This window comes from Barbus barbus, assembly GCF_936440315.1.
Source record: "Barbus barbus genome assembly, chromosome: 32".
Taxonomy (NCBI): domain Eukaryota; kingdom Metazoa; phylum Chordata; class Actinopteri; order Cypriniformes; family Cyprinidae; genus Barbus; species Barbus barbus.
The window spans coordinates 27146150-27171837 of record NC_136760.1 but is presented as its reverse complement, the minus strand read 5'-3'; the positions used below and the strand labels follow the sequence as shown (position 1 = coordinate 27171837).

At 37.2% G+C, this 25688-nt stretch overlaps 1 protein-coding gene across 1 annotated transcript; it reads left to right on the top strand.

The window, feature by feature from the left end:
* The first annotated feature begins 4117 nt into the window (after positions 1 to 4117).
* LOC306852300 (alpha-tectorin-like) lies at positions 4118 to 25200 on the top strand. Its single transcript, XM_079389012.1, has 34 exons — positions 4118 to 4283; positions 4480 to 4552; positions 4638 to 4664; positions 7670 to 8083; positions 9335 to 9725; positions 9813 to 9884; positions 10282 to 10674; positions 10806 to 11204; positions 11295 to 11375; positions 12649 to 13029; positions 13110 to 13226; positions 13547 to 13689; positions 13860 to 14138; positions 14249 to 14344; positions 14437 to 14590; positions 14853 to 15106; positions 15197 to 15343; positions 16530 to 17109; positions 17237 to 17820; positions 17917 to 18481; positions 18583 to 19187; positions 19292 to 19862; positions 20004 to 20209; positions 20385 to 20594; positions 20871 to 21059; positions 21150 to 21439; positions 21684 to 21955; positions 22491 to 22610; positions 22703 to 22887; positions 23087 to 23244; positions 23356 to 23601; positions 23845 to 24007; positions 24325 to 24427; positions 24524 to 25200. The coding sequence occupies exons 4-34, from the start codon at positions 8027 to 8029 to the stop codon at positions 24625 to 24627; spliced, it is 8115 nt and encodes a 2704-aa protein (XP_079245138.1). The 5' UTR covers positions 4118 to 4283; positions 4480 to 4552; positions 4638 to 4664; positions 7670 to 8026; the 3' UTR covers positions 24628 to 25200.
* Positions 25201 to 25688: the final 488 nt, after the last annotated feature.

Here is a 25688-nt window from a genome sequence, read left to right as displayed (position 1 = left end):
CAAATATTATTTTGTCTGTCTGCTGGAGACATTGTGCACTCCTGTTTCATTTTTTCTGTTGTAGGACTGTAATTCTGGACACCATCGGAGAGAGAGCAGGTCTCTGGACTTCCATGACAGTGCTTCCAGGTCCTCTGATGTTGTCTGAAGGGAACACAGGTGAATATTTCATTTATTTTAATCATTAATAAATGAAGGTTTCAGATGATTTCTTTCTTGAATACATTACACTTCATTGCTCTATATTCCCTGTTGACAGATAAGTGGGTCCCAGAGCAAGTGAAGGTGTCTGAAGCTTCTTGTCTGTGTGCTTCTCTGATGCTGTTACTTGTTCCTCTGATGAATGTCCTGACAATCTTTTAGTTTATTTCCACATAAGATGTGCAACATTTAATATGCATTTTTTTTAGTGCAATATTAATGTGGAACTGATGTCACATTGGTTGTGGGTTTCTAAACACTTCTTTATTTCATAAGTTTTTTTTATTTTTATGTGGCATCATATTAATATTTACATTACATTAATCATTTACATTAGTTATTATACACTACATTCATTCTGTGTATGTAATGCAATAACAAACAATCAGTTTTGAGTTTATTCAAATTATTTAAAAACATTAATAGGGTCATTTCTGTTCTGTGGTTCTTTTTCAATCTGTAACTAAGTAGTTCAAGGAAATACAGCAACACTTGTCAGAAATAGCAAAAATTTTTTAAAAAAAATTACAATATGAAATATGTGATATTGTAATAATAGAATATTATGAATTCTTTCCTTAAGAATGAGTTTAATTATAGTCATATTCTGGTATTTATTATAGGACATAAATGATAAGGACATTAAAATGCAGTCTGAATGACACAATGTAAATAATAATAAAGATGATAATAATAATAATAATAATAATAATTGATGGTTAAGCAAAATCAGTTTTCTTGTGTTTATTTTATTTATTTTTCTTTTGTAGTAATTTCCTTTCAGTAAAAGTAAAAGAAAGACATAGTGCAATCTTTCACTGTAATCGTTTTGCTTATCTTCCATGGTAATGCTATCTATGCATGAGACATGTCTTGCTATTCTGCTTTCTGTTCTAAAGGTTCTGAAGAATGTTTGCGCTCTGGTTAAATTGTTTGTTTGAAGGTAAGATGGGGTGAGTTTCAGTCACTGGATAGATTAACAACAGTATGTATTGTTGTAGCTATTAAAGAAGGTGAAGAGAAACTGAAATTGAGGAGTTGGTAGGGCAGAGTGCATTTGCATGAGTTGATGTCTGAACAGTCCTCTGATCCTCTTCTTGAATTTTCCTACATCTTACTAAAGCCCATGTAAATCCATTCCTGATAGTTTCAATGTAAATAACAGAATTGTTAACTGCATTTCTGCAACATTCATTATTGTGATTTTAAATTTGAACAACATTTTTCTTAATGCTGATGTGTTTCTTTTAATAGAAATCTTTGGAATTGACAAGAAAAAATTCCAAATCAACTTTATAAGATTGCTAAATTTGATGATAAACAATCAGCAGTGGTTGCAGCCATCAATGACCAGGTGGTGGGACTCAAATTGTAAATATGCTCCTGCGAAACTTGTCATCACAAATATATTATGAGCTAAAGCATATAGCTGCTGTTGTATGTAGTTTAAACACATGAAAGTAGTGATTGTGCTACTATTGGTCTGTGAGGATTAACATGCTGGTTATGCGAGAGATTCTTTGACCAGGTGTGGCGAAGTATAGCCGATAGTCAGTCAGTATTTGAAGAAGGAGGTATTATGGTATTATGATTCACCAATTAATGTGTCAGGTATACTTTAGCTAAAACTTTCATTTTGCATTCATTTACCATTACAATACTTAAGTTGAACATTTGGATAAAACTGTCTTAATTTCAGTTCAGTAAGAAAGTATTTGTTTAGTGAAAATGCATCCTGTGCAGCATGTCTCTATAGCATCTCTGTGCTTCAGTGTGAGCCAATAGGTACGATCAGCTTCTAATAATGTTCAGCATTTTTATGCAAATATTTATTTTTTCATGATTTTTATTAGATTATTTAGCTCATGGAATATTTTGGCAACTAGTAAATATTTTGCAGAAACCGCAATCACCAGAATTTATCATAGCAAGATTATGGATATAATAAAAAAAAAAAACAGTTTGTGCAAAGGTGACTGTCGTGTACTGTATGTACTTCTTGGTGAATCTTGTTCAACTGGTTGCAACTGGAAAAATCCACTTTCAGAGTGATTGACAGCTGCAGTTTAGTAACTTGATAAAGAGACTTTTTCAAGCATCGTCTGGTGGTTTTCTTAAGGTCCTACAATGTATAACAATGACAATAAGCCTGACTATCCAGTTTGACTAAACAAACGAGGAAACAATTTTTTTACATTTTCTTCTTTGTCTTTTTTTATACTGGTGCCAAGTTTGTTGCTGCAGCAGATTTAGTGCAAAGTAGCTGTCATTTTTTTCAATACTGCACACTTGCACACTTGTTTCATTTCGTTAATATTGGTAATTCATGATACCTAATGCAATAGATAATGAACATGTTATTGCTTTTAATAAATAACATGTATTATATTATGCTGCTTCATAAGAAATCAATTTCTTAAACGTATTAGTGTATGGAGGAGATAATAATAACAGTATGTTAAGAGTATGTTCATAAATGCTGTAAAATCAATGTTGGTTTTGTTTGTTGAGTGAAGTGAAAAAGTTAGTGACGTGTGGTCAAATATGGTGTCCCGTAATCAGAATTTGAGCTCTGCATTTCACCCATCCAAGTGCATACACACACCGTGAACACACACCCGGAGCAGTGGGCATATTGCTGCAGCGCTCGGTGAGCAGTTGGGGTTTCGGTGCCTTGCTCAAGGGTCTCACCTCAGTCGTGGTATTGATGGTGGAAGAGAGTGCTGTACATTCCCTCCCTCCACCTACAATCCCTGACTCAAACCCACAACCTTTGAGTTACAAGTCCTACTTTCTAACCATTAGGCCATGACTTACAAAATCGCAAACAAATTGAACCTTACAGCTACCAAAAACTCATGACAAGCATGCACTTTTGAAAACATGCACAATTAGAAAGTTAAATAAACAGTGGCACAATGTTAATTTTTTAATTTCTTTAATTCATTTTTTTATTCTTCTATATTTGTATTAGTCTGTACATTTCCTGAGGAGATATTAATGTGCATCACATGGTTTTTGGGACGTGGGTTTTTAAACGATGAGCTAAAATGTGCAGCAGAGGAATGTAGGACATTCCTAAAGAGTGTAATTCTGCACCTCCGGTAAATCTGTGAATATAGTGTTCACTTCCTTAAACTGCCCAAGAACAGACTTGATTCTTCAGACTTGATTTTATTTTGATATTGAATGACCATTCTATTTTTATTTTATTTTCTTCTTCAGTAAATGTGACGTTCTCGCTTTAGGGACATACCAACTGTTCTACCTCATTCTGTGTTTTATGCTGTCTTTATAAATCAGTTTCAATGAATATTTGTTGCTTCTTCTTTTTGTTTTTCCCTTTCTTTTCATTCTCCAAATATTAAATACCTATTAATTTTCCTAATGTTAACCTGCTTTGTAACTAGCATGTTGTTCCGCAGCTACTTTTAAAGACATTAGTTTACTTTAGGATTTAGGTTTGAATTGTTAGTTGCATTAAAAATATTCTGTTTGTGTTATAATTTTGTTAGTTTGCACGTCTAAAAATCTCCATCTTACTTGTCCACTCCCTCCAGTATTTTTTAAGTAATTAAATGTAAACAAATTCAAATTCATATTATATAAACACTATAATTCAAATTGTATAAACACTATTAAACACCATGGCTAAACATTATTTTCAAACTGAATGATCTTTTCTCTCCCCTTTAGCTCACTTATTGGGCATTTTATAATTCTATTTTTGCAAAGCTGCTTTGTAAAGATAAAAAAAATTAAAATAATAACAAATCAAACTGACTCGCTTGTCAGTCCATCTACATTCACATCTATTCAAGCACAGAGTGAAAGAATGTATTTCTAAATGCAGTCACACAATGTAGTCGCACACAAGGAAACAATACAAAATAACAAATATGTCACATGAAAAACTGGTTCAAGACATTGTTGAGAAATTACTTCTGGTTCCAGTAATGATCCACCCATATGTATTAATAAAGGCACTGATAGTGTGTGAGATCTTCAGTTCCTCATCACTGTATTCAGCTGCTGAAGAGAGAATCTCCCTGAGTTTGCTCTGCAGCAGCATTTGACTTCAGGTAAAGATATTCCTCTTTTTTTCATAACATTGGGCTCAAATGATCAAGGAAGTTCTTTGTAAATTTATGTTTAAGTAGTTATAATAGTTTTAAATCTTTTTTTTTTTTTTATGTAAAATAATTAATATAATATTCTTATACTAAATAATGAATGTCAGAAACATTTCATGTATAATTGTTGTGTATGTGTGTGCAGGTGCAGGAGTTGCCGTTCTTCACAATGAGGTTTCTGATCTCACTGTGTGTGTCACTACTGCTGCTGATTAATGGTGAGTGTTTTATCATCTGATATGTGCATATTAAAATGATGCAGGTGAACTGACTGAATTTTTCCTTAATTCATTGTTTCAACAGGTGAAATAATCAATGGACAAACTTCAGGTAAAATATATATATTTTTTATTTAATCACATATTCACTTTTTCCATCTTTTGCTTTCCTTCACAAATGTAAAAATGAAAGAAAAGGAATAATTAAGCGAACCAGATTACCTATTGATATGAAATCTCATATTGTAGCATTTCTGTTGTTATTTATGTCAGGCTCCTAAAGAACGTTTATCACTTAGAAAAACTATCATTATTTTCATAATTTTGTGTTAAAAACAGACAATGGTTTGGAATTTTTGACAATTATGACATGCATCCCAAACTTGCTAATTCTGTGTTCAGTCCATTTTATGATGCATGTAGATTCAGCAGGCTGTCAATGATTTACAGCTGTCATAATTATGATATTAATATATTTACACATCCACATTGTCAGGCTCTTTGGGACAATATAGGCTATATTTTAAGAAACTAGATAATGACTAGATAATGTGTTTTAGACAATAGAAAAAAGAAGATCTTCACTTTTAAATGTCAGGTTTATAAGCTCATTAGGCAATTTTATATCTTACAATTGTGACCTTATTTCTCATAAACTCCAACCCTCTCACAGCTATGAGATTCTGTATAAATGATAAAGTATAATATATATATATATATATATCTGCTTTCTTTATCGCTCAGCCTGATCTCTCCAACTCTATTAGTTTGTTCCTTCTTTCATGTAATTTCTTGTCTGATTTTGATTTCAAGGCATTTCTATAAATGTCTTTAACAAACCTGACATTTGAGTCTGCATCCAAGTCCACCCCAAGCCTTCTGATATATAGTACTTTAATACAGTGTAATACAGACATAAATCAACAATTTAGAAGAATCTTTACTCCCTTTGCAAAAACGTTTTTCAATAGTATGAAATACATTTGAATGGAAGACCATTCCATTTCTAAATTGTAACACACACACACACGCACACGTACACACGCACACACGTACACACGTACACGCGTTTTTGTGGTTTATGGGGACTCTCCATAGGGGTAATGGTTTTCTACTGTATATTCTATTGCCCTACACCAACCCTACACCTAAACTTAGCCCTCACAGGAGACTTTGTGCAGTTTTAGATAAAAAAAAAAAAAACACCATTTAGTATGTTTTTTAAGCCTTTTGAATTACGGGGACATAGGCAGTGTCCTCATAAACCACCTTCATATTGTAATACCTCTGTCATACCCATGTCATTATACAAATTTGTGTCCTCATAAACATGCACACACACACACACACACACACACACAGACACACACGTGTGTGTTACAATTTAGAAATGGAATGGTCTTCCATTCAAAAGTATTTCATACTATTGAAAAACGTTTTTGCAAAGGGAGTAAAGATTCTTCTAAATTGAGGTCCCCACGGGTAAACAAGCTTATAAATCACACAGAATTAAGTTTTTTGAAAATCTAAAAATGCAAAAAGTCTCCTGTGAGGGCTAAGTTTAGGTGTAGGGCAATAGAATATACGGTCTGTACAGAAGAAAACCATTACGCCAATGGAGAGTCCCCACAAGGATAGCAAAACAAGTGTGTGTGTGTGTGTGTGTGTGTATACACATATACATATATATACACATACATATATACACACATACACACACACACACACACACACACACACACATACACACAAACACACACACATATATATACACGCACAGTATATGCATGCAGATAATTAGCATGTAATAATGAACAGGTGAAATGGGTGGAGTAACAGGTGGGATGATCCATGATAGACAACAGAACAGTAACACCAGACTTCATCTGCTGGACAGAACAAGAATAGCAGAGAATCTGAAAACCAATGAGAGAGAGAGAGATGATTGTAGACATGACAAGTATTATCACATTTTTGAGGAAATTGTACATTGTTACATATTATACATACTCCTTTAATTACATACAAGAGCAAGGGTTCACCCTAACCCTATTCATTATTTTCATTTCATGGTGTCAATAAACATTTACATTTCCAACTTTTATTCAATGCCTCAGTGCTTCAGTACTGTTTGAAAAGAAATGTTGCCTGTACCAATACAAACAAGTGGTACTATAAGCCTAATACAGATAAGCCTAATAGATATAAATTACAAAATGTTCAAAAAATAATTATATATATATATATATATCTCAGTTATATATGATATGAGAAAAGTAGGGCCTGTAGATAGGGAGTGTGTGTTATTTAATAATTGATTATTGTAAATAGTTGGTTGACTAAAAATATTTGGACTTTATATTTAAAAATTACCTCAAGTTAGCATCAGGTAGCTAATTAGCTAGCCAGTTAGCATCAGCTAACATTTGTATTTTCAAACAAGCTATTATAATTTTGTAATTCATAATTATTAATTATATTATTTTTCAGTTTTAAGCTAAATTAGCTGCCTGTACTCTGATTCTGCTGTAAAGGTTTAAAGCTAATTGCTTTGTCAGACTGGGGCGTTTTGCCCCACCCATTGGTGGGGTAAAACACCCCCTTGGCACAAATTAATTTTTTGTTAAAAATCTAATAACATGAAAACTCTGGACATTTTTTTTTACTTGGTTTATAATTTATGTCATTGTCACTAAAACAATGATAACTTTTCTGAACACATTTAACTTTTGTTTCACAGATGAAAACTTGTACATTCCTTAAGGGGGGTATTTCCCCCACTCTACCCTCTCTCTCTCACTCTATATATCTATATCTATATCTATATAGAGCACACAAAAACAACTGTACTCTTTTTTTACGAGCCCCATGTCATTCGAGCTGATGGAAGCAAATATAGCTCCTATAAATGAACTGATCTAGGTAGTAAATCTTTTTAAATTAGTGAGCAAATGGCTTAAACTGCAGATACACTTGTTATAGGTGCAGTCAGTCTACATAATCCCTCCTTAGTGTGCTAGCCCGATATCTTATCTTGTCATAGACACAACTGTTTGCCACATAAAAAGTATGTGTATCATAACTGGATTGTCCTTTTCTATGTCCTTATTCTCTCAGTACCTACAACGTCCAGCTCTGATCCATGCTATAATTATAACACTCTTGATGAATACTGGAGAGACATACGGCAAAATAACTACTATTACTATGATGACACCCTTGTTGAATGGAGTGGCTGGTATCGGCTGTATTTGAATGGAGAAAGTGCCCAGATGTCTGAGTGGTGTGTGAGTAATACAGGATGTGGTGGAGAAACTGCGCTGAATCTCAATGGCTCTCATCCAAGAGTTGAGGATGGAGTGGTGACCCGTGAAGTTGTAGGAACTTCTTCATGGTGGTGGTGGGGATATTCCAATCAGTGTGGAGCCCACGCATCCACGTCCATCCAAGTCAAAGCCTGTCCAGGAGATTATTATGTCTATGAATTTGTCAAACCCATCACATCAGCCCCCAGGCCTACATACTGTGCAGGTGAAGTTTTTTCTCTCCAAATTGTGACCTATTTTTATTTATTTATTTTTATTTTATTTTTCCAATTTCAGTATCAAGAGTAAATTGTCTGATTATTTGATAACCTAACCTGCATTTTAATTTATTTAATGATGTTAAACATGGTTTGACCAGTTAGAATTAGTGCAGTCCATGAACCATTCTGTAGGCTTCTGTTACATGGGTCTACTGAGGCGAGTTAAACTGAACCCAAGTGCGGTTTATTAATAAACACAAACAGAACAAACCAAAATTTGATGCAAAACAGAAAAACAAACATGAACTAAACTAGAGCTTGACATGACCAGACTTGACTAGAAAACATCGGACTCACCAACAGCAAGGTTACAATGAACAAAGATAAATGAGAGATAATGGCAAATGAGGGCTATATATACAAAGACACTAATCACAAAGATATCTGTGAACAATAAAGAAAATGAACCAATGAGAGAACAGAACAAAACAACCAATCACAACATGACACAAAAAGTGTGTTTGACTTGAAGCTGCGCAGACCGATCAGTGTATGACATCAAAATACCATGAGAGCGATTGGACAGCAGACGGCTCTTTATGCTTTTCAATCGTTCTCAAGGTACTTTGATGTCATACACCTATCGGTCTGCGCAGATGTATCTCGAACAAGCCTAAAGACTAAAGAAGCACATGGCAAGATGCCTAAGGACCAGGGAATTACATGACAAAGCAGGAAACTAGACTAAGAGCGTAAATACTAAGTAAAAGACATGAACACCAGCAAAACACAAAACCAACCATGATAGCTATGTAAGTCTCACATCCTTATCATAACCCCCCCATAGCACTTCCCTACTGTATCTCTACTGTATATGTGTTAGTTGTAACACAGTTCCTCAAATCTCACAACTTTAGACAAACCAAAAATAGCACTAGACTAAAGAAATTTAATTTCTACTAAATTAGTCTAAATTTGACTTAAATTTCAGCTGTGTTTTGCCATATTATTAATATTAAAACAATAATACAGAATCAATAAATTACTTAATTTATAATGAATATCTCTTCATAATTTACCTGTCCTCCAGCTAAAAATGAACCTATACATTTCTTTTTTTAATATTAGGAAATGTACGTATTAGTCTAAATACTATCTTATTTTTGCTAAAATAAATGTGTGGGCTTTGTGAAATGTACAGTAAATAATACAGTAGAAACAGTATTTTAACAGTACATTTTCAAACTCTTTGACAGTTGCCTTCCAAAGCATCAGCAGTGATCCCTGCTACAACTATGAGTCTCTGGATCGTCCCTGGAGAGCCAACAATGAAAGTGGAGATTACATTTGTGATAACTATTTCTCCTGGAATGGCTGGTACCCGGCTTTTCTACAATGGAATGAACATCCAGATGTCAGAGACCTGTGTTAATTCATACGGCTGTAACACAGAAATGAATCTGTGGCTCAATGATCCTCATCCTCAGACAGAGGATGGAGTGGTGATCAGAGAGGTCTGTGGAGGGTCTTATTGGAGCGGCTGCTGTAATTCTAAATCAAACCCCATCAGAGTGAAAGCGTGTCCAGGCAATTACTATGTCTATGAACTTGTGAATCCACAGTTCTGGTGTTCAGGATACTGCACAGGTACTTATTTATTTATTTACTTTCTTACAAAGTTTTTCCTAACTTTTAAAATGATCTCAGTCATGTCTTGAATGTCCTTCTTTGTAGATGTCAGCACCATTTCACAGGTGGCACCCACTCCAAGTCCAGATATAATCACTGGATCCAGCATCACCTTGAGTAAGTTACATGTTTTAATTTTTAAGTATTTATGGTAACACTTGAGATTAGGGAACACTACTCTCTCTTAAGTAGTTGCTTATTAGCATGAAAATGACTAGCATGACCATATTCTAGACCCATTAACATACCTAAACATAACTACTACAATAACTACCTTATTTACTATCGATGAGTTGAAAGTTTACTGAGGGAAATTTCTTAAAACTAATCCTGAATGTGTTCCCTAATCTAAATCTTATTTTGCAATGAAAATGTCACCTTTTATACTTTTAGTTTCACTACTTCACAGTCATGTTGTGAATGATTGTTACTGTGTTTTATTGGTTGAGATTTGCTCTTGTGAAGCTCCTCATTAAAATTAATAAAACTTGTTTGTTTTGATATCTTAACACAGATTATGACCCGTGTGAAAACTACAATGCAATCAACAACTACTGGAGAAGCACACTCAATTACTGGTCTATGTATGGATACATCTCTGATCATGATGACACTCGTGTAGAATGGGATGGCTGGTATCGACTCTTCGTTAATGAGTCGAATGCTCAGATGCCTGAGTCGTGTTTTTATTACATGTCATGTGGAAGTTTTAGTGCTCTGTGGCTTGATGGCTCTCATCCTCAGCTGGAAGATGGAGTTGTTACTCGTGAAGTTTACGGCTCTCGACATGATCAGTGCAGTCACTACAGATCTGAACCAATCCAAGTCAAAGCTTGTCCTGGAGATTATTATGTCTACAAATTGACCAGGCCAAATCTTTCAATCCCATTACCTGTATATTGTGCAGGTAATGTGTACTTTCATTCATCATTATATCTGACATGCTTATCATTTATACTGTTGGTTTTCATATTATTGTCTTGTATAAATTTAATCTTCAGTATGTACAGTAATGCTCTCTTTCTACTTTCATAATAGTTCCTACCTCCACCCCAAGTGTCGACCCCTGCTACACCTATATCAGTCTGGATGAGCCTTGGAGATCCACAGACAACTATTACTATAACAACTATCACTACTATGGCACGTGTGATTATAATGTGGAGTGGAATGGTTGGTACAGGATGTTCTACAATGGTGAAAATGCTCAGATGCCAGAATCATTTGTAAATCAAGGCATGTGTGGCTCTTATGAGCCTCTGTGGCTCAACGGCCCTCATCCACAGCCGGAAGATGGAGTGGTCACCCGTCAGGTCTGTATCTCATGGAGTGCTTACTGTGAATACAAATCCCACCCTATACGAGTCAAAGCCTGTCCTGGAAATTACTATGTTTATGAGTTTGTCAAGCCAATGTTTTGTGGAGCATACTGTGTAGGTGAGCATTTACTCATATGTAATGTATTAATTTAATTTCTGGGTTTTGTTTAAAAATTATTCATTGATATAAAACTGTTCTTAATACCAGAAGCCTCAAATCACTCCATCCCATCAACACCAGAGACAATCCCATCCGCAGAATCCATTACTCCACCAATCACAACCACTGGTAAAGTATTGTCTTGTTTTTGTTGCAAATAAGACATAAAGTGTGTTTTCAAAGCATTCTTCTCAAATTCATATTGCTCAGTTTCCAAAGGGCTCATGGTTGACTGTAAAGGAGAGATGAGGCAGAGAGAGAATCCACATGCACGCACAATTAAGTAAAGGCCAAACTGAGATAGTCTACACATGAAAAACAAGGAACAGGAAACAATACATGAAAGCATTCAAACAACGACCGAAATTTATGACTTTAACATCATTACATTTGAAAGACAAATATCGTACTTTTCCACTCCACTAGATTTCTATCAAGGTACTCGAAGTAGAAAGTCGTTACCATGTAGCAGCTTTGAAAGTCAGTTGGTGATTTTTATTTCTTCTCTAAAATGTGAATTTTTTAATTTTTTCACTATTGTAGGGTTAAGTGAAGTGATTTCCCAGCATTTTTTGAACACTGACCAGTTGCAAATGTAAAATTGATTTACAAAAATTCAAGTAGGCGTAATGTATAGTAAGTTGCTTCTGAGGCATAAGGTATTGCAAGTATTACATACAAAAATAATAAAACAGTGCATTGACATAAAAAAAAAAAGAAATTTACTTTTGGTACTTAAGTACTTTTAAAAGCAAGTAGCCTACTTCTGTACATTTACTTAAGTAAAAATCTGTCTTTACAATTTCCACTTGTAATGGGGTAATACTTGACCAGCAGTATCTGTACTTTGACTCAAGTAATGGAATTGTATACTTTGTCCACCTCTGATGAAAACCAAGCAGTATACAGTATATACACACAGACAGACAATCTAAATGAGATAGCAAGGGGGCGTGGTCAATTGTCATGGAAACACACTAGGGTAACTATGGGAACAAACAAGCAGGGGTGCATTTCCCAAAAAACTACTATGGTCAAGTTCCGTTGTTACCAATAGACTTCAGTGGAACTAATGACCATAGTTAGTTAACAATGCTTTTGGGAAACGCACCCCAGCTTGGGAGACAGGGCAAACACAGGAAACACAGACATAATAGCAGCTGGGAAAACACTTCAATATAAGAGTTCACAGTGAAACACAGGCAGGATCATAACATTGACATTTTAAATCCTTTTTTTTCACAGCTAAATAAAAGGAGATGTTCAAACTGTTATCTGCTTTTAAATTAATTAAAGCACAAGTTTATCAGGGAACTTAAGTAAAGAGTGTTCTGGAGATTTCATACCAGTTAACATTCATTCAGTCAGGAGCATTTATGTTTTAATGTTTCCATATCAACAGTTCCTCATGTTGACCCCTGCTACAATTACAATGTCCTGGGCGATCCATGGAGATCCACCAACAATCAACATTCCTCTCAAATAATGTGTGACACTTGGGTCAGCTGGAACGGCTGGTACCGTCTCTTCATTCAGGATCAGAGCGTTCAGATGCCAGACACATGTGTTGAAGAGTATAGTTGTGGCACTCATGCTCCACTCTGGCTGAACGGAGGACATCCAACAGTTGAGGATGGAGTGGTCACTCGAGATGTCTGCGGTCACTGGGACAATAACTGCTGCTATTTCCAATCCAACCCCATTAAAGTCAAAGCCTGCCCAGGAGATTATTATGTCTATGAGTTTGTGAGTCCAACTATCTGCCATTTGGCATACTGTGCAGGTAAATATATTTATTTACATGTGCCCTTTATGTAAGAGATCATTCAGATTTTTTTTTGTAATATTTATGATTTCTTTCAGATGCAAGCAACATAAACTCTACCTCTACTACTGTCATGCCAGAGACAACCACAACAACAGAAACTACAACCACAGAAACCACAACCATAGAAACTACAACTATAGACATTACAACTGGTGTGTTACAATGTTGAAGATTATTGTTTTGCATGAGCAAATCAGATGCATGTATATATTTTAAAATAAAATAATTTATAAAGTTATATGCTAATATATAATAAGCTATATTAGAGTAGGCAAAAGGCCACAGATAATCACAGCCATGATTATATACAGCCATATTGCTGTATTTCATAACTCAAAGAATACAAATATTACAGTAAGGTAAATGAAAATTGAAATATAAATGCAATTTAAATGTCAGGGTATCTGAAACTGATATTCATGTTACTAACTAATGTTAAATATTGTGTTGTTGTTTTTGTTTCCTCTTTCAGACAATGGAATCAATATTACAGGGCCATTTTATCCATTTGGAACTGGAGACACAGTGAATGGACGCATTGATGATGGGAGTTCATCGGTTATATACCTGCAGCAGCCATTCATATTTTTTGGACAAACATACAACCAGATTTATGTGAGTCATTTTGGAATGGGAGGACTTTAGATTCTGAGTGTCAATAACTGGAGATTGTAAAAAAATTAAATGGGAAAAAGACAATTTAATGCAGTTTAAATTTGTGTTACAAGCAATTTAGCATATTTTTAAGAACCCTGCAGATAATAATCAGTCCTCTTTTATTTTAGGTCAACAACAATGGACACTTGACATTTGATGGGTCATGGGGCAGCTACACTCCATACCGGTTCCCAGCCTATGGCGGGAAAGACCTCATTGCTCCATTCTGGACAGATATTGACAACCGCTGGAATGGTGTTATTTCATATCAACAGTACACCTCTGGCAGTGTCCTTACACAGGCGACTCAAGACATAAACCAGTACTTCCCTGAGTTGAGTTTCTCTGCTTCATGGGTCTTTGTTGCAACATGGGATAGAGTTGCATATTTCTCCAATTCAAGAACAGTAAGTAGCTCAGTTTTGTACCATGAAAATAAATAAATAATGCTATACAATGTTTTCTTGCTTTATTAAATTAAATAAACAAAAAAACCCTGTCTTTTCTGTCTTTTAAGGAAACATCTTTCCAAGTGGTTTTGATTTCAAATGGCCATCTCTCATTTGTTGTAATGAACTATGGTGCAATTGCTCCAGCTAATCGATATGTACAGGTATGCATAAGATGACAAATTGATATAAAAGTTACTGCATTTCCTATGAATAACTGGCTAAGCAGACATCTGGATGTCTTCCGCATCATTAGGCTGGTTATGACACTATTGATTCAAGCCACCATTTCTCAATAACTGGATCCCTTCAGGATGACATCACAAGCCTACCACATAGCAGCAATGTCAATGTGCCAGGCAGATGGGCCTTTAGAACAGATCATGGAACACGGGGTTGTCAATTTAATGGTAATGTTGCTTCCCTGACTGCATGCCGAATGTTAGTATGCTATAGAAAAAGCCTTCCTGAATGATGTTAGGTGTTTATATTAGGGTGACCATACGTGCCATTTTCCCAGACGCGTCATGGCCAGGATTTCTATATTGATTTGATTCAAAGTACCACGAGAGCATTTTCAAATACATAAGGAACCAAAAAAAAAAAATCCGGGGAAAATGGCACGTATGGTCACCCTAGTTTATATAAATTAACCCTATGTCCTTTTTATAGGTTTGCCAGTGCAGCTGGGAGACTCTTTCTGGAGTGATGCCGCTTGCCAGGAAAGATGCACCTGTACCAGCAGTGGCCTCCAGTGCAGCTTTGAGCCCTGTACTTATTCCCAAGCTTGTCGTCCAGCTGCTTTCCAATACTCTTGTCAGAACATTCAGCGGCAAACATGCACCATCTCTGGTGATCCTCACTACTACACCTTTGACAATCAGATTTTTCACTTCCAAGGAACCTGCACATATGTTCTGTCTGAGGTTAGTAATGTTGCTATGACTTTTTGGTTATTTATTGATTCGATAAGATTGAGAATCCTTTACTGATACTGAATTTTTGTCATTGTTTAGGCTTGTGGAAATGGTTTGCAGTACTATCGCATTGAGGGCAAAAATGAGCATCGTGGTAGCACACATGTGTCATGGACTCGAATGGTCAGAGTATTTGTCTATAATGAAGAAATTGAACTGGTTAAAGATCACTATTATGAGGCAAAGGTAAGTATCACCATATTGCCGCTATATAGAGAATGAGAATGTGACGTCACGCCGCGTTGTGTTCTGGGAAACTGCTTTGTTTATCCGCCATACTTGCAGGATTGCGTTGCCTCTCCGCTTTTGAGTTTAGGGCAGTATTTTGATTTGTTTGTCATTCTTGTGAAAAATGCCACCACTGTATGTCATTCATGCTGCATCGAGAATTGCTAAAGTAACTCAGATCATCTTTCGGAGCGAAAACTGGACAATGCAATTTGTTTTTCGCCTTTTCTGCGTGTAAAAACTCCAAGGGAAGCAGGTTGCAGAGATGACGAGAAGACGCCGGATAAATCATTAATAATGTCACTGATTAAACCCACTACCTGTCACTCAATAAAATCAAACTAAAATCGGTGGGTGTTTTTAAAAGTTTCGATTTTTTTTGGTTTAATAATTAACATTTCCTTTGAGAGTATGATTCTCAGTCGGCATGTGAATTAGCAGAACCTGTGCAGGGACTTTTTGAAACGCTCAACACAAATACAGTTTCATGTAAAGACCAAACTGTAAAGTACATAATGTGCAGATATGCCTAAAATGGGAACACATTTATTTACACACCAAGTCTTTTTCTCTCACATAAAAGAAGATGCTTAATGCACCGAGACTGTGATATTAAAAGAGCACATTCTGTACACAACCTTACTAATAAAGCATACCATGTTCAGAAAAACAGATGAGCCCAAAATATCAAGTTTCTAACAAAGAAATGGATCGACATCTGTCAGCTGGTTGACCACACACTTTTATTTTTAAATTCTACAATTCATTTGATGGCCAAAGCAGAAGCGAGCGTCTAGCCGGCAACTGTTTTCACACTAATCATGTCAACACTAAACCAAATTCTACAAAACTTATGAGAAAAAATATCAAATTATCATGAGATAAAATAGCTTATCTTCCCTGCAATCCATACAATGAAGAATGAATGAATATTTAACTTAAAGGCAAAAACAAACCAAAAGAAAGCAGTTACTCGTATGGCGAATGTGAAGTAACCATGGCAACGGATAGCGTATCCTGCTAATATGGCAGCGCTTTCCCAAAATGCAACACGGAGTGAAAACATTGTGATGTAACTCCTCATTCTCAACTGAATTCAGCCATCCTTCCATTTTTCTAATTTCTTTTTGTCAACATTGTCAAGGTTAATGGGACCTTTATAGCAACACCATTCACCCTCCGCAATGGCTCCATCCAAGTCTATCAGTCAGGATTTTCCTTGGCCATCAGCACAGATTTTGGTCTCCTCGTTACATATGATGCATATAGCTACGTCACCATCTCTGTACCTTATGACTACCAGAATGCCACATGTGGTCTGTGTGGGAACTATAACCTACATCCTGAAGATGACTTCCGTTCAATCTCTGGGGAGATCTTGAGCTCAGATGTTGACTTTGCCAACTCTTGGAAGGTAGAGGGGGACACAGATCCTGAATGCCATGATGTCAGTTGCACAGGTCTAGGTTGTGCAGTTTGTACTGCCAATGAAATGAGCCTTTACAGTGACACAAACCACTGTGGGATACTAGGAGATGTTTCAGGGCCTTTTGCATCTTGCCACTCTGTGTTTTCGCCACAGACCTACATAGAGAACTGTGTGTATGATCTTTGCTTAGGAGGAGGATACCAGCCCATTCTGTGCCAGGCTCTCAATGTGTATGCTGCTCAATGCCAACAGCAGGGTGTACAACTAGGGCACTGGAGACAACCAGGCTTTTGTGGTAAGTGCCTTTTTGTGTCTTCATTACAAGTAAATTTGGCATTTAACTACATGTAACTGAAATATTTGTACAAGGTGAAATATTACAGAGTTTGAGGCATATACTTACTTCTGCTCTGCATTTCCAGAGATTCAATGTCCTGAGCACAGTCATTTCGAGTCACATGGAATAGGCTGCCCTGCAACTTGCAGCAACCCCTCCACCCCAATAAACTGTCCCTTGCCCAATCAGGAGAGCTGCGTTTGTGATGATGGGTACATCCTCAGCACTGGGCAATGTGTGCCTGAAGCAAACTGTGGCTGTGTCTTTGAGGGCTTCTATTACTCTGAGGGACAGTCGGTAGTGTTGGGTGAGGACTGTGGGAGACAATGTGTTTGCAGTAGCAGGTCAATGGTGTGCAATCAGCACCAGTGTGGTCCAGCAGAAGTGTGTGGACTCCATAATGGTGTAAGGGGCTGCAGACCCATCAGTTATGCTACCTGTTCAGTTGAAAGCCTGGGTTCATACCACACCTTTGATGGACAACTTTTCAGATACCCAGGAGCTTGTGGACTGACCCTTGCAAGAGTGATGGGGCCATCCCAACTGCCATACTTTGTATTGACGGTAGAGAAAGTACCCAGGGGCCTTCAAGACTTTTCCAGGTTTCTGAAGTTTGAGGCAGGAGGAACTCATGTTTCCATTGAATTGGGAGAAGGTAGCAATGTACAGGTTAGCCATTTTCTTCTCAGCCTTGTATTAAGAGCAGTTTAACCATTATCTCAAACTCAAATGCAAGATCAAATTCAGACTTTTTTTTCTCTTCAGGTGGATGGACAGATGGTTGGTCTACCCATCAGGGTTGGCTCCAGTCAGATCCACATCTACCACAGCAGTGCAAGAGGTTTTGTTTTAGAGACAAACTTTGGTGTGACTGTTAGAGCTGACTGGCCACACATTGTCCGAATCACAGCTCCAACCTCTTACAATGGTACACTTGGAGGTCTGTGTGGGAACTTGAATGGAAACATTGACAATGAATTCTACAGCCCAGATGGTGTCCTGCTGGATGATTCCCATCTTTTTGCTGACAGCTGGCGTGATGGATCCTTGTCAGCTCACTGTGTGGATCCAACAGATGTGTGGGAGTCAGGTCTTTATCAGAACAGGAGTGAGTTCAATACACACTGCAGCATCATGGCCATGAATGATGGACCATTTGCTGAATGCAGCAGAACATTAGACCCTTGGAAACGGATTGAAGATTGCATTCAGATGCTGGAGCAGACTAACGGTGCCAGGGAGGCTCTATGTGAGGCCCTGCGAGGCTACACACTGCACTGCCAACAGAATGGCATCACAGTTGGAGAGTGGAGGAGTATCACCCACTGTGGTTTGTATTTTACAAATGTGACAAGATTTTCTGAATTAAAACTATATATCTCCTTCAAAGTACTGATCATTCATTGCTTTGTCCATGTTTGGTCTTCCCAGATCCCAACTGTCCAGCTGATACCCATTATGAACTGTGTGGCACATCCTGTCCTGCGTCCTGCCCTAGTCTCTCATTTCCCTTCCAGTGCACACTGCCATGCCAGGGGGGATGCCAGTGCAATGATGGACTGGTGCTGGATGGAGATCGCTGTGTTCCCCCCACTGGTTGTGGATGCCGCTATGATGGGCGTTATCGACAGCCTGGAGAGCAGTTCTGGCATGGTGAAGAATGTCAGTTCCTGTGTGTCTGTGATGGAATCACTGGAAATGTCCGTTGCACACCATCATCTTGCAGTGAACAGGAAATCTGTCGTGTTGTGGAGGGGGAGTATGGCTGCCATCCTCGTCCACATGGTACCTGTTATGCTTCAGGAGACCCTCATTACATGTCTTTTGATGGAACCTATTTTGACTTTCAAGGCAGATGCCGATATGTGCTGGCCAAAGTATGTGATGATACTCGTGGTCTGCCGCATTTCCAGGTGGATGCAAGAAATGAAGGATGGAATGAATGGCAAGTGTCAATAACTGTTGAAGTTTTTGTCAATGTGTCTGGACATCTTGTGCACATGTCACAAGACATGAACGGTTATTCTGCTGTTATGGTAAGCAGGTCCCACACACTGTGATTTGTCATGGAGTATATGTGATATGAAAAACATTGTTGCTTTAATTATAAGATTGTTTTTGTATTAATTTCTTAAATCAGGTTGATGAAGAGATCAGAAACCTCCCTGTCTACCTTGACTCTGGTCGGATATCTGTCTACTCTACAGGACAGTTTATATTTGTCTCAACTGACTTTGGTTTCAGTGTCAGTTATGGTGGTTCCTGGGAGGTAATCATTGTTGTGCCAGCAGACTACAATGGAGCTGTGTGTGGCATCTGTGGCAACTTTAATGGCCATCCTGAGGATGACTTCCTCACTCCTTCGGGTGCTCTGGCACATTCAGCAGACCAGTTTGGGGCAGAATGGGTGGTTGAGGATGACATGTCATACAATCATGACTGTGGTTTTCCTGTTTCTCCTGGCTATTGCCAAGATGAGAGCACAACTCACATCTCACAAGCCTTGTGTGAGATAATCAGGGAAAGTCAGGGTCCCTTCAGTTTCTGCCATGGCTTTATTGATCCACAGGCCTACTATAATAACTGTGTGTTTGATGTATGCATTTCTGAGAACAGTAATGCTGTCTTGTGTCACTCTGTCCAAGCCTATGTGAGTGCTTGTCAATCTGCCAATGCTGTTGTCTATCCCTGGAGAGAAAATGCATCATGTGGTAAGTATCTAAAAAATGTAAAAAGACCAACCACAGATGATTTTTTTTCTTTATTCAAGTTTTTCCCTCTTTTATTTCAAAGATTTAATTTTGTGCATAATATTAACTACATTCTACAAATACATTTTGTTTAATTTCCAGTCATTGACTGCTCATCAAACATCCCAAACAGCCATTACGAGGTGTGTGGCACAGACTGTGGTCATACGTGTGCCAGCAGCATTGATGCTAGTTGTGAACACATGTGCTCAGAAGGTTGTTTCTGTGAAGAGGGATTTGTCAGGAGTGGAGGACTCTGTCTACCAGTGGAGCAATGTGGCTGCTTGTATGATGGATTCTACTATAATGTAAGGATTAAAGCATTGTTTTCCTTTAAGCATTATTACATAGGCAATGGATAACATGTCACACAGACCTACAATATGATGATACTGTACCATGATGCTGTTTGATAGGTGAAAATACTCATTGACATCATGTTATGGAAATGTAAATTTCATCGTTATCATTGTGGTTTTATAGATCGGTGAACAATTCTGGGATTCAACATGTTCTCAACGCTGTCAGTGTTTTGCTCCAAATGATCTACGCTGCTCTGCATCTTCCTGTCCACCGGCCATGGAGTGTGCTGTCAGAAACGGACATCGTGACTGCTACAGTCCAATGTCCACCTGCACAGTCTGGGGTGACCCCCACTACATCACCTTTGATGGAGCTGTGGCCCACTTTCAGGTATAAAATTATGAAATCTGCTGTTTTTGTTGTTTTGTGTCCCAGTAGTAGGGGACAACTGATTTATCAGTCAAGTTTATTTGGAGGAAGGTTATTAGTGTTAGACTAAGTTATTTATATATTTTATATTTCATAAATATTTTTCATAGCATTGAAAATTATTTCATTTATGAATGTATCTGATGTCTTGCAAGACATTTCTGGGTGTGAAGTTGCAGCTGTGTGGGAAGTGAAAGAAATAATGAAGAATATGTGTATTGTGTTATTTCTTATTAGGGAACTTGTTCATATGAGATTGCTCAGACCTGCGGTAATGTCACCGACAATGATCTGGAGTTCCGTGTGGTGGCCACCAACAGGCACCGTGGGAACATGGTGGTATCATTTGTGTCTGCAGTGGATGTATGGTTGTCTCAGCATGGACAACAGACGCACATCACAATTGGGCAAAACAGGAGAGTTAAAGTAAGTTGGACTTCAAATGGTGTCAATGTAAATGTATTTTCTTTCACTTTCTTTCCTTTCTTATGTTGGAATTTTCTGATTGCCCTCCAGGTTGATGGGAATGCCATAGACACTCCAGCATATCAAATCAATGATCTTGTAGAGATACACGAGGAGCATGGATTCGTAATTCTAAATGCTTTCAATGAATTTATTGTCCATTTTGATGGACATAACAGCCTTCTAGTCAGAGCGAGTGAAAGATTCTATGGATCTCTATGTGGAATGTGTGGAAATTTCAATGGTAATCCTGCAGATGACAAAGTGCTGCCCAGTGGAGACCTCGCTCCTGATGATAATTCCTTTGGCCACAGCTGGCAATCAGATACCAGCATTCCAGGGTAAGAACCATGAGACTTTAGAACCATGAGACAGTCGATTTTACCTGGTGGGTCGTGATAATAAAAAAAAAAAAGAGCAGTGGACAGGGAAAATGGTTCAAAGGGTTATGTCTTAAGGTTAAAATATGCAAGAATAGCAAATCATGTTATTTGTTCAGAAGTACACTCTATCTGTGCCTAAGTGATGAAACAGTACAGGCATTTAACTGACCTTAATTTTTTTTCATGTGTTCATGTTCTTCAGCTGTGGTGCCAGAGACCAGACGGGTAATGCTGATGAGTGTCCTTCCAGGCAGAGGTACTCTGATCTCTGTAGCATTATCACCAACACCACTGGACCCTTCCAGAACTGCCATCTTCATGTTGACCCTGCACCGTACTACTACTCTTGTGTGTATGATCTGTGTCTGTACACACGTGCAAATGACATGCTATGTTCAGCTGTTGAGGCCTATGAGACCGCTTGTGCCATCTTGGAGATCCAGATCCCAGAATGGCGCTCGGGTCTGCGGTGTGGTAAGTCATAATAATATTTCAGCAATGGTTATTTTGTGATCTTGTCATTAGTATTGCGGGGGAAAAAAGTAGTAGGTAGCTGAACTATGAAGTTCTATGACAAACTGCTTTCAAATGATTCAGTGCATGAAACATCTATGATTCATGAACTAATTTTGATAATTTTGCTAACCTGTCACAAATCAGACTTTACTAGTTCTTTAGAGCAGTTTCACAGTTAACATAGACTTATAGAGGGTGTTTATAAAGACATTTTAAAGGTAAAATAATAAAATCCCCCAACAATTTAATTCTAATGTTAATTAATTCTAATTCTACTGTTTAAAAAAAACAAACTAATAAGCTATTATTCGTGGATCTCAGTGGGAAAATTATGGAACGTGAAATTAACTTTAATTCACTCAAAAATATGTATTTCATTTCTTTGAACAATGTAGAGCAATGATCATGTAGGGGGCTCAGAAAGTGTGCTCTCACTCTGTTATTTTGACTCAATGGCTTTGTGTTGCATTTCATTTATCTGTGCTTCTCTTAGATGTGAGAGATCGCTGCTCTGAGCTCAGCTGCTCTGAGGATGAATGGTGTGGAAAGAAAAATGGTGTTTATGGCTGTATGTGTAACGACGACCTACCCAAACCACAAGATGACTCTTTTGGTTGGTAACATCCCACAACAGAATGTGAAATATGATTTTTTTGATTACATTTTCTTTTTTAATACTTAAATACTTTTTTTTTTTTTCCTCAGATTTCTCAGAGACCTGTGAAAGTAGCTCTGGCTCCATGTCTGTGTCTCGCTGTCAGCTCTTTGAGGCTGGTTTTCCGGCTGATGTCTTACACCTCAGTGATCCCAACTGCAAAGGAACGATCCGGAATGGCAGAGTGGAATTCCATTTTGATAACGAGGAACATGTCTGTGGCACAAATCTTGTGGTAGGACTAACTATGTATAATCTATTCAAATACACCATCCAAACATTTGTAGTGTCTCATAGAACCAAAAAGATTGGGTTGACTGATACATATTTTTGGGGGTTTTATATTTAATAATTTTGCTTAAATAAAAGTTTTTTTTTAACACCTTGAATTCAATTTAGTCTAAATGTCAAAATGCTGTTCATGTTGTTCACAGGCCAATGGCACCCACTTTATCTATGATAACTTTATTCTGGGAACACCGAGGTCAGAAGCTCTCATCAGCAGAGAGAAAATCCTTAAGCTTTCTTTCAGCTGTGTTTATCCTCAAACACAAACACTTTCCATGAATGCGGAAATCAACCCACTGGAGACGTGAGAGTCACATACAAATTCTGATTTCAGCTGTACTGTTTTATTAAAGGAGTAGAATTTTAGCTGAAAAGCTTAGTAGTTTTAACACAGATCTATCCATTATTTAAACAGTGTTGTGCATAAGACCCTCCCCGCTGGTGAAGGCAGATATCAGGTTCGGTTGATTCCATATGAGGATGAGGAGTTTACCCGGCCCTTCACTGGTAGAGTGAATGCAGAGCTCGACCAGAAGATGAATGTGGAAGTTCGTGTTGAGGGGGTTGACAGCCACCAGTTTGCCCTGGTGATGGACACATGTTGGGCTACACCTGTGAACGATCCTGATTACAGTCTCCGCTGGGATCTCATCGTCACAGAGTAAAGCAATGTTGTTTTTTTCTGTTCCTTAAAGCTCAGTCTTAACTCACTGTAACATTTTTAAAAGTAACTTTTGATCTGCACACAGACTGAATAAATAATAATCCATATCTATTTTAAGATGACCTGACATAATATCTTCCAGTATAGCAGTACTATAATGCAAATGTGCAATGATTTACAGGAAATCGCTTTTGAGTTGAATGCCTCTCAAGTAAAATAATTTGATTTGTTGATTCTCAGGTGTCCCAATCCAAATGATGACACAGTGGAGCTGCTGCAGAACGGCGTCTCGACATCCAGCCGTTTCTCCTTCAGGATGTTTATCTTCACTGCAAACTCCACTAAGCTTTACCTGCACTGTGCTGTTCACCTTTGCCTTCTGTCAAACAATCGCTGCTCAACGGTGAGTTTAGAAAACCTCTCATAATTAATAAAACTTTGATGATGTGTTTCTGTGTAGCTATAGAACTAATGTATGGAAATTTATTGAATGTATCTCCATAGTTAAATGTAATGGTTAAATTGTAAAGGTTTAAGATTTTACCATTGATAAACTCTTGTTGATCAAACATTAAATACTGGAAGAAAAATGTTATCCTTAATGTCCATGGTGGTTAGGTTTGTCCTGTTCTGGAGACTTTATGCACTCCTTTGTTTCATGTTTGTCCAGTGATATTTATCAGGGATTCACACAGCTGGATTTTCTCTTTTCTCTTGTAGGACTGTATCTCTGGACACCATCGGAGAGAGCGCAGGTCTCTGGACTTCCATGACAGTGCCTCCATATCCATGGGTCCTCTGGTGATGTCTGAAGGGAACACAGGTAAATATTTTACTTTAATTATTTGTAAACAAAGGTTTCTGTTGATTTCTGCTATCGATACATTACACTTCATTGCTCTATATTCCCTGTTAACAGATAAGTGGGTCCCAGAGCAAGTGAAGGTGTCTGAGGCTTCTTGTCTGTGTGCTTCTCTGATGCTGTTACTTGTCCCTCTGATGAGTTTCCTGACCCTATTTTAATGTTTTTATTCAAACATAATGTAATATTTTGAATGCATAATTTCTAATGCCATTTTAATGAATGTTTGTTTACTTAATTTCTCCTTGTCATAAATGTTGTTTTATTGTTCCATAATCAGGTATTTAATCATTTACATGAATTGTTATATACTACATTCATCTTATTTTACTTCAGATGTTGTGTTACATTACTAAAGACAATCAGATTATTTTTTATTCTTGCTTAATCATGCAAAAACATTAAAGTCATTCCTGTTCTGCAGTTGCTTTTTTCAATTCAACAACATTTTATAAAAATTGGGTAGTAGACTTTTAGAAATAACAAACTTGAAATATGTGATAATGATATCAGGGTCAGACTTTATTGGCACCCTATTCGAAATTTTAGAAACTGGACAACAGTTTACTGTACTCATGAATGAATGAACAATGAATATTATAAAATTTATGAAGTAAAAAATGTGTGACAATAATGACAAACAACCTGTTCCAAATTACCTTCTAATTGTTTTAAATGCACACAAGAACTAAATAAAATACAAACAGGCAAAGCATGATTGCAAGCAGTACTGTATCTGACTAAGATGTTTATGTCACATTTGAATCATGATAGAGAGTCAATCAATGTACTGTGAACAGCATAACACAGGCACTGTGCGTCTGTAAGGAGAGGGTAATGGCAATAGATATGCATTTATTGAATTTATTATAAGCAATATAAAATAGGGATACAAAATTCAGTTGAAATTATCTAGAAGGTAATGGGGGAAAATAATTTTGATGGCTAAGCAAGTCACTTCACAATTTGCCTGTTTTCTCTTTTGCAATAATTTACTTTTAGTACAAGAAGAAAGAGATTAATGATCAGTCTTACCTTTAACTTGTATGTTTGACATAATCTTGCTTATAGTGATGCTACGATAATATGCATGAGATGAGGCCTTCTATTTTACTTTCAATTCTAAAGGCTTTGAAGAATGTAGCCACACTGGTTGAATTGTTCTTTCAGAGAAAGTCACGTGTGAGGTTTGATCACTGGACAGATTAACAAAAATGTTCTT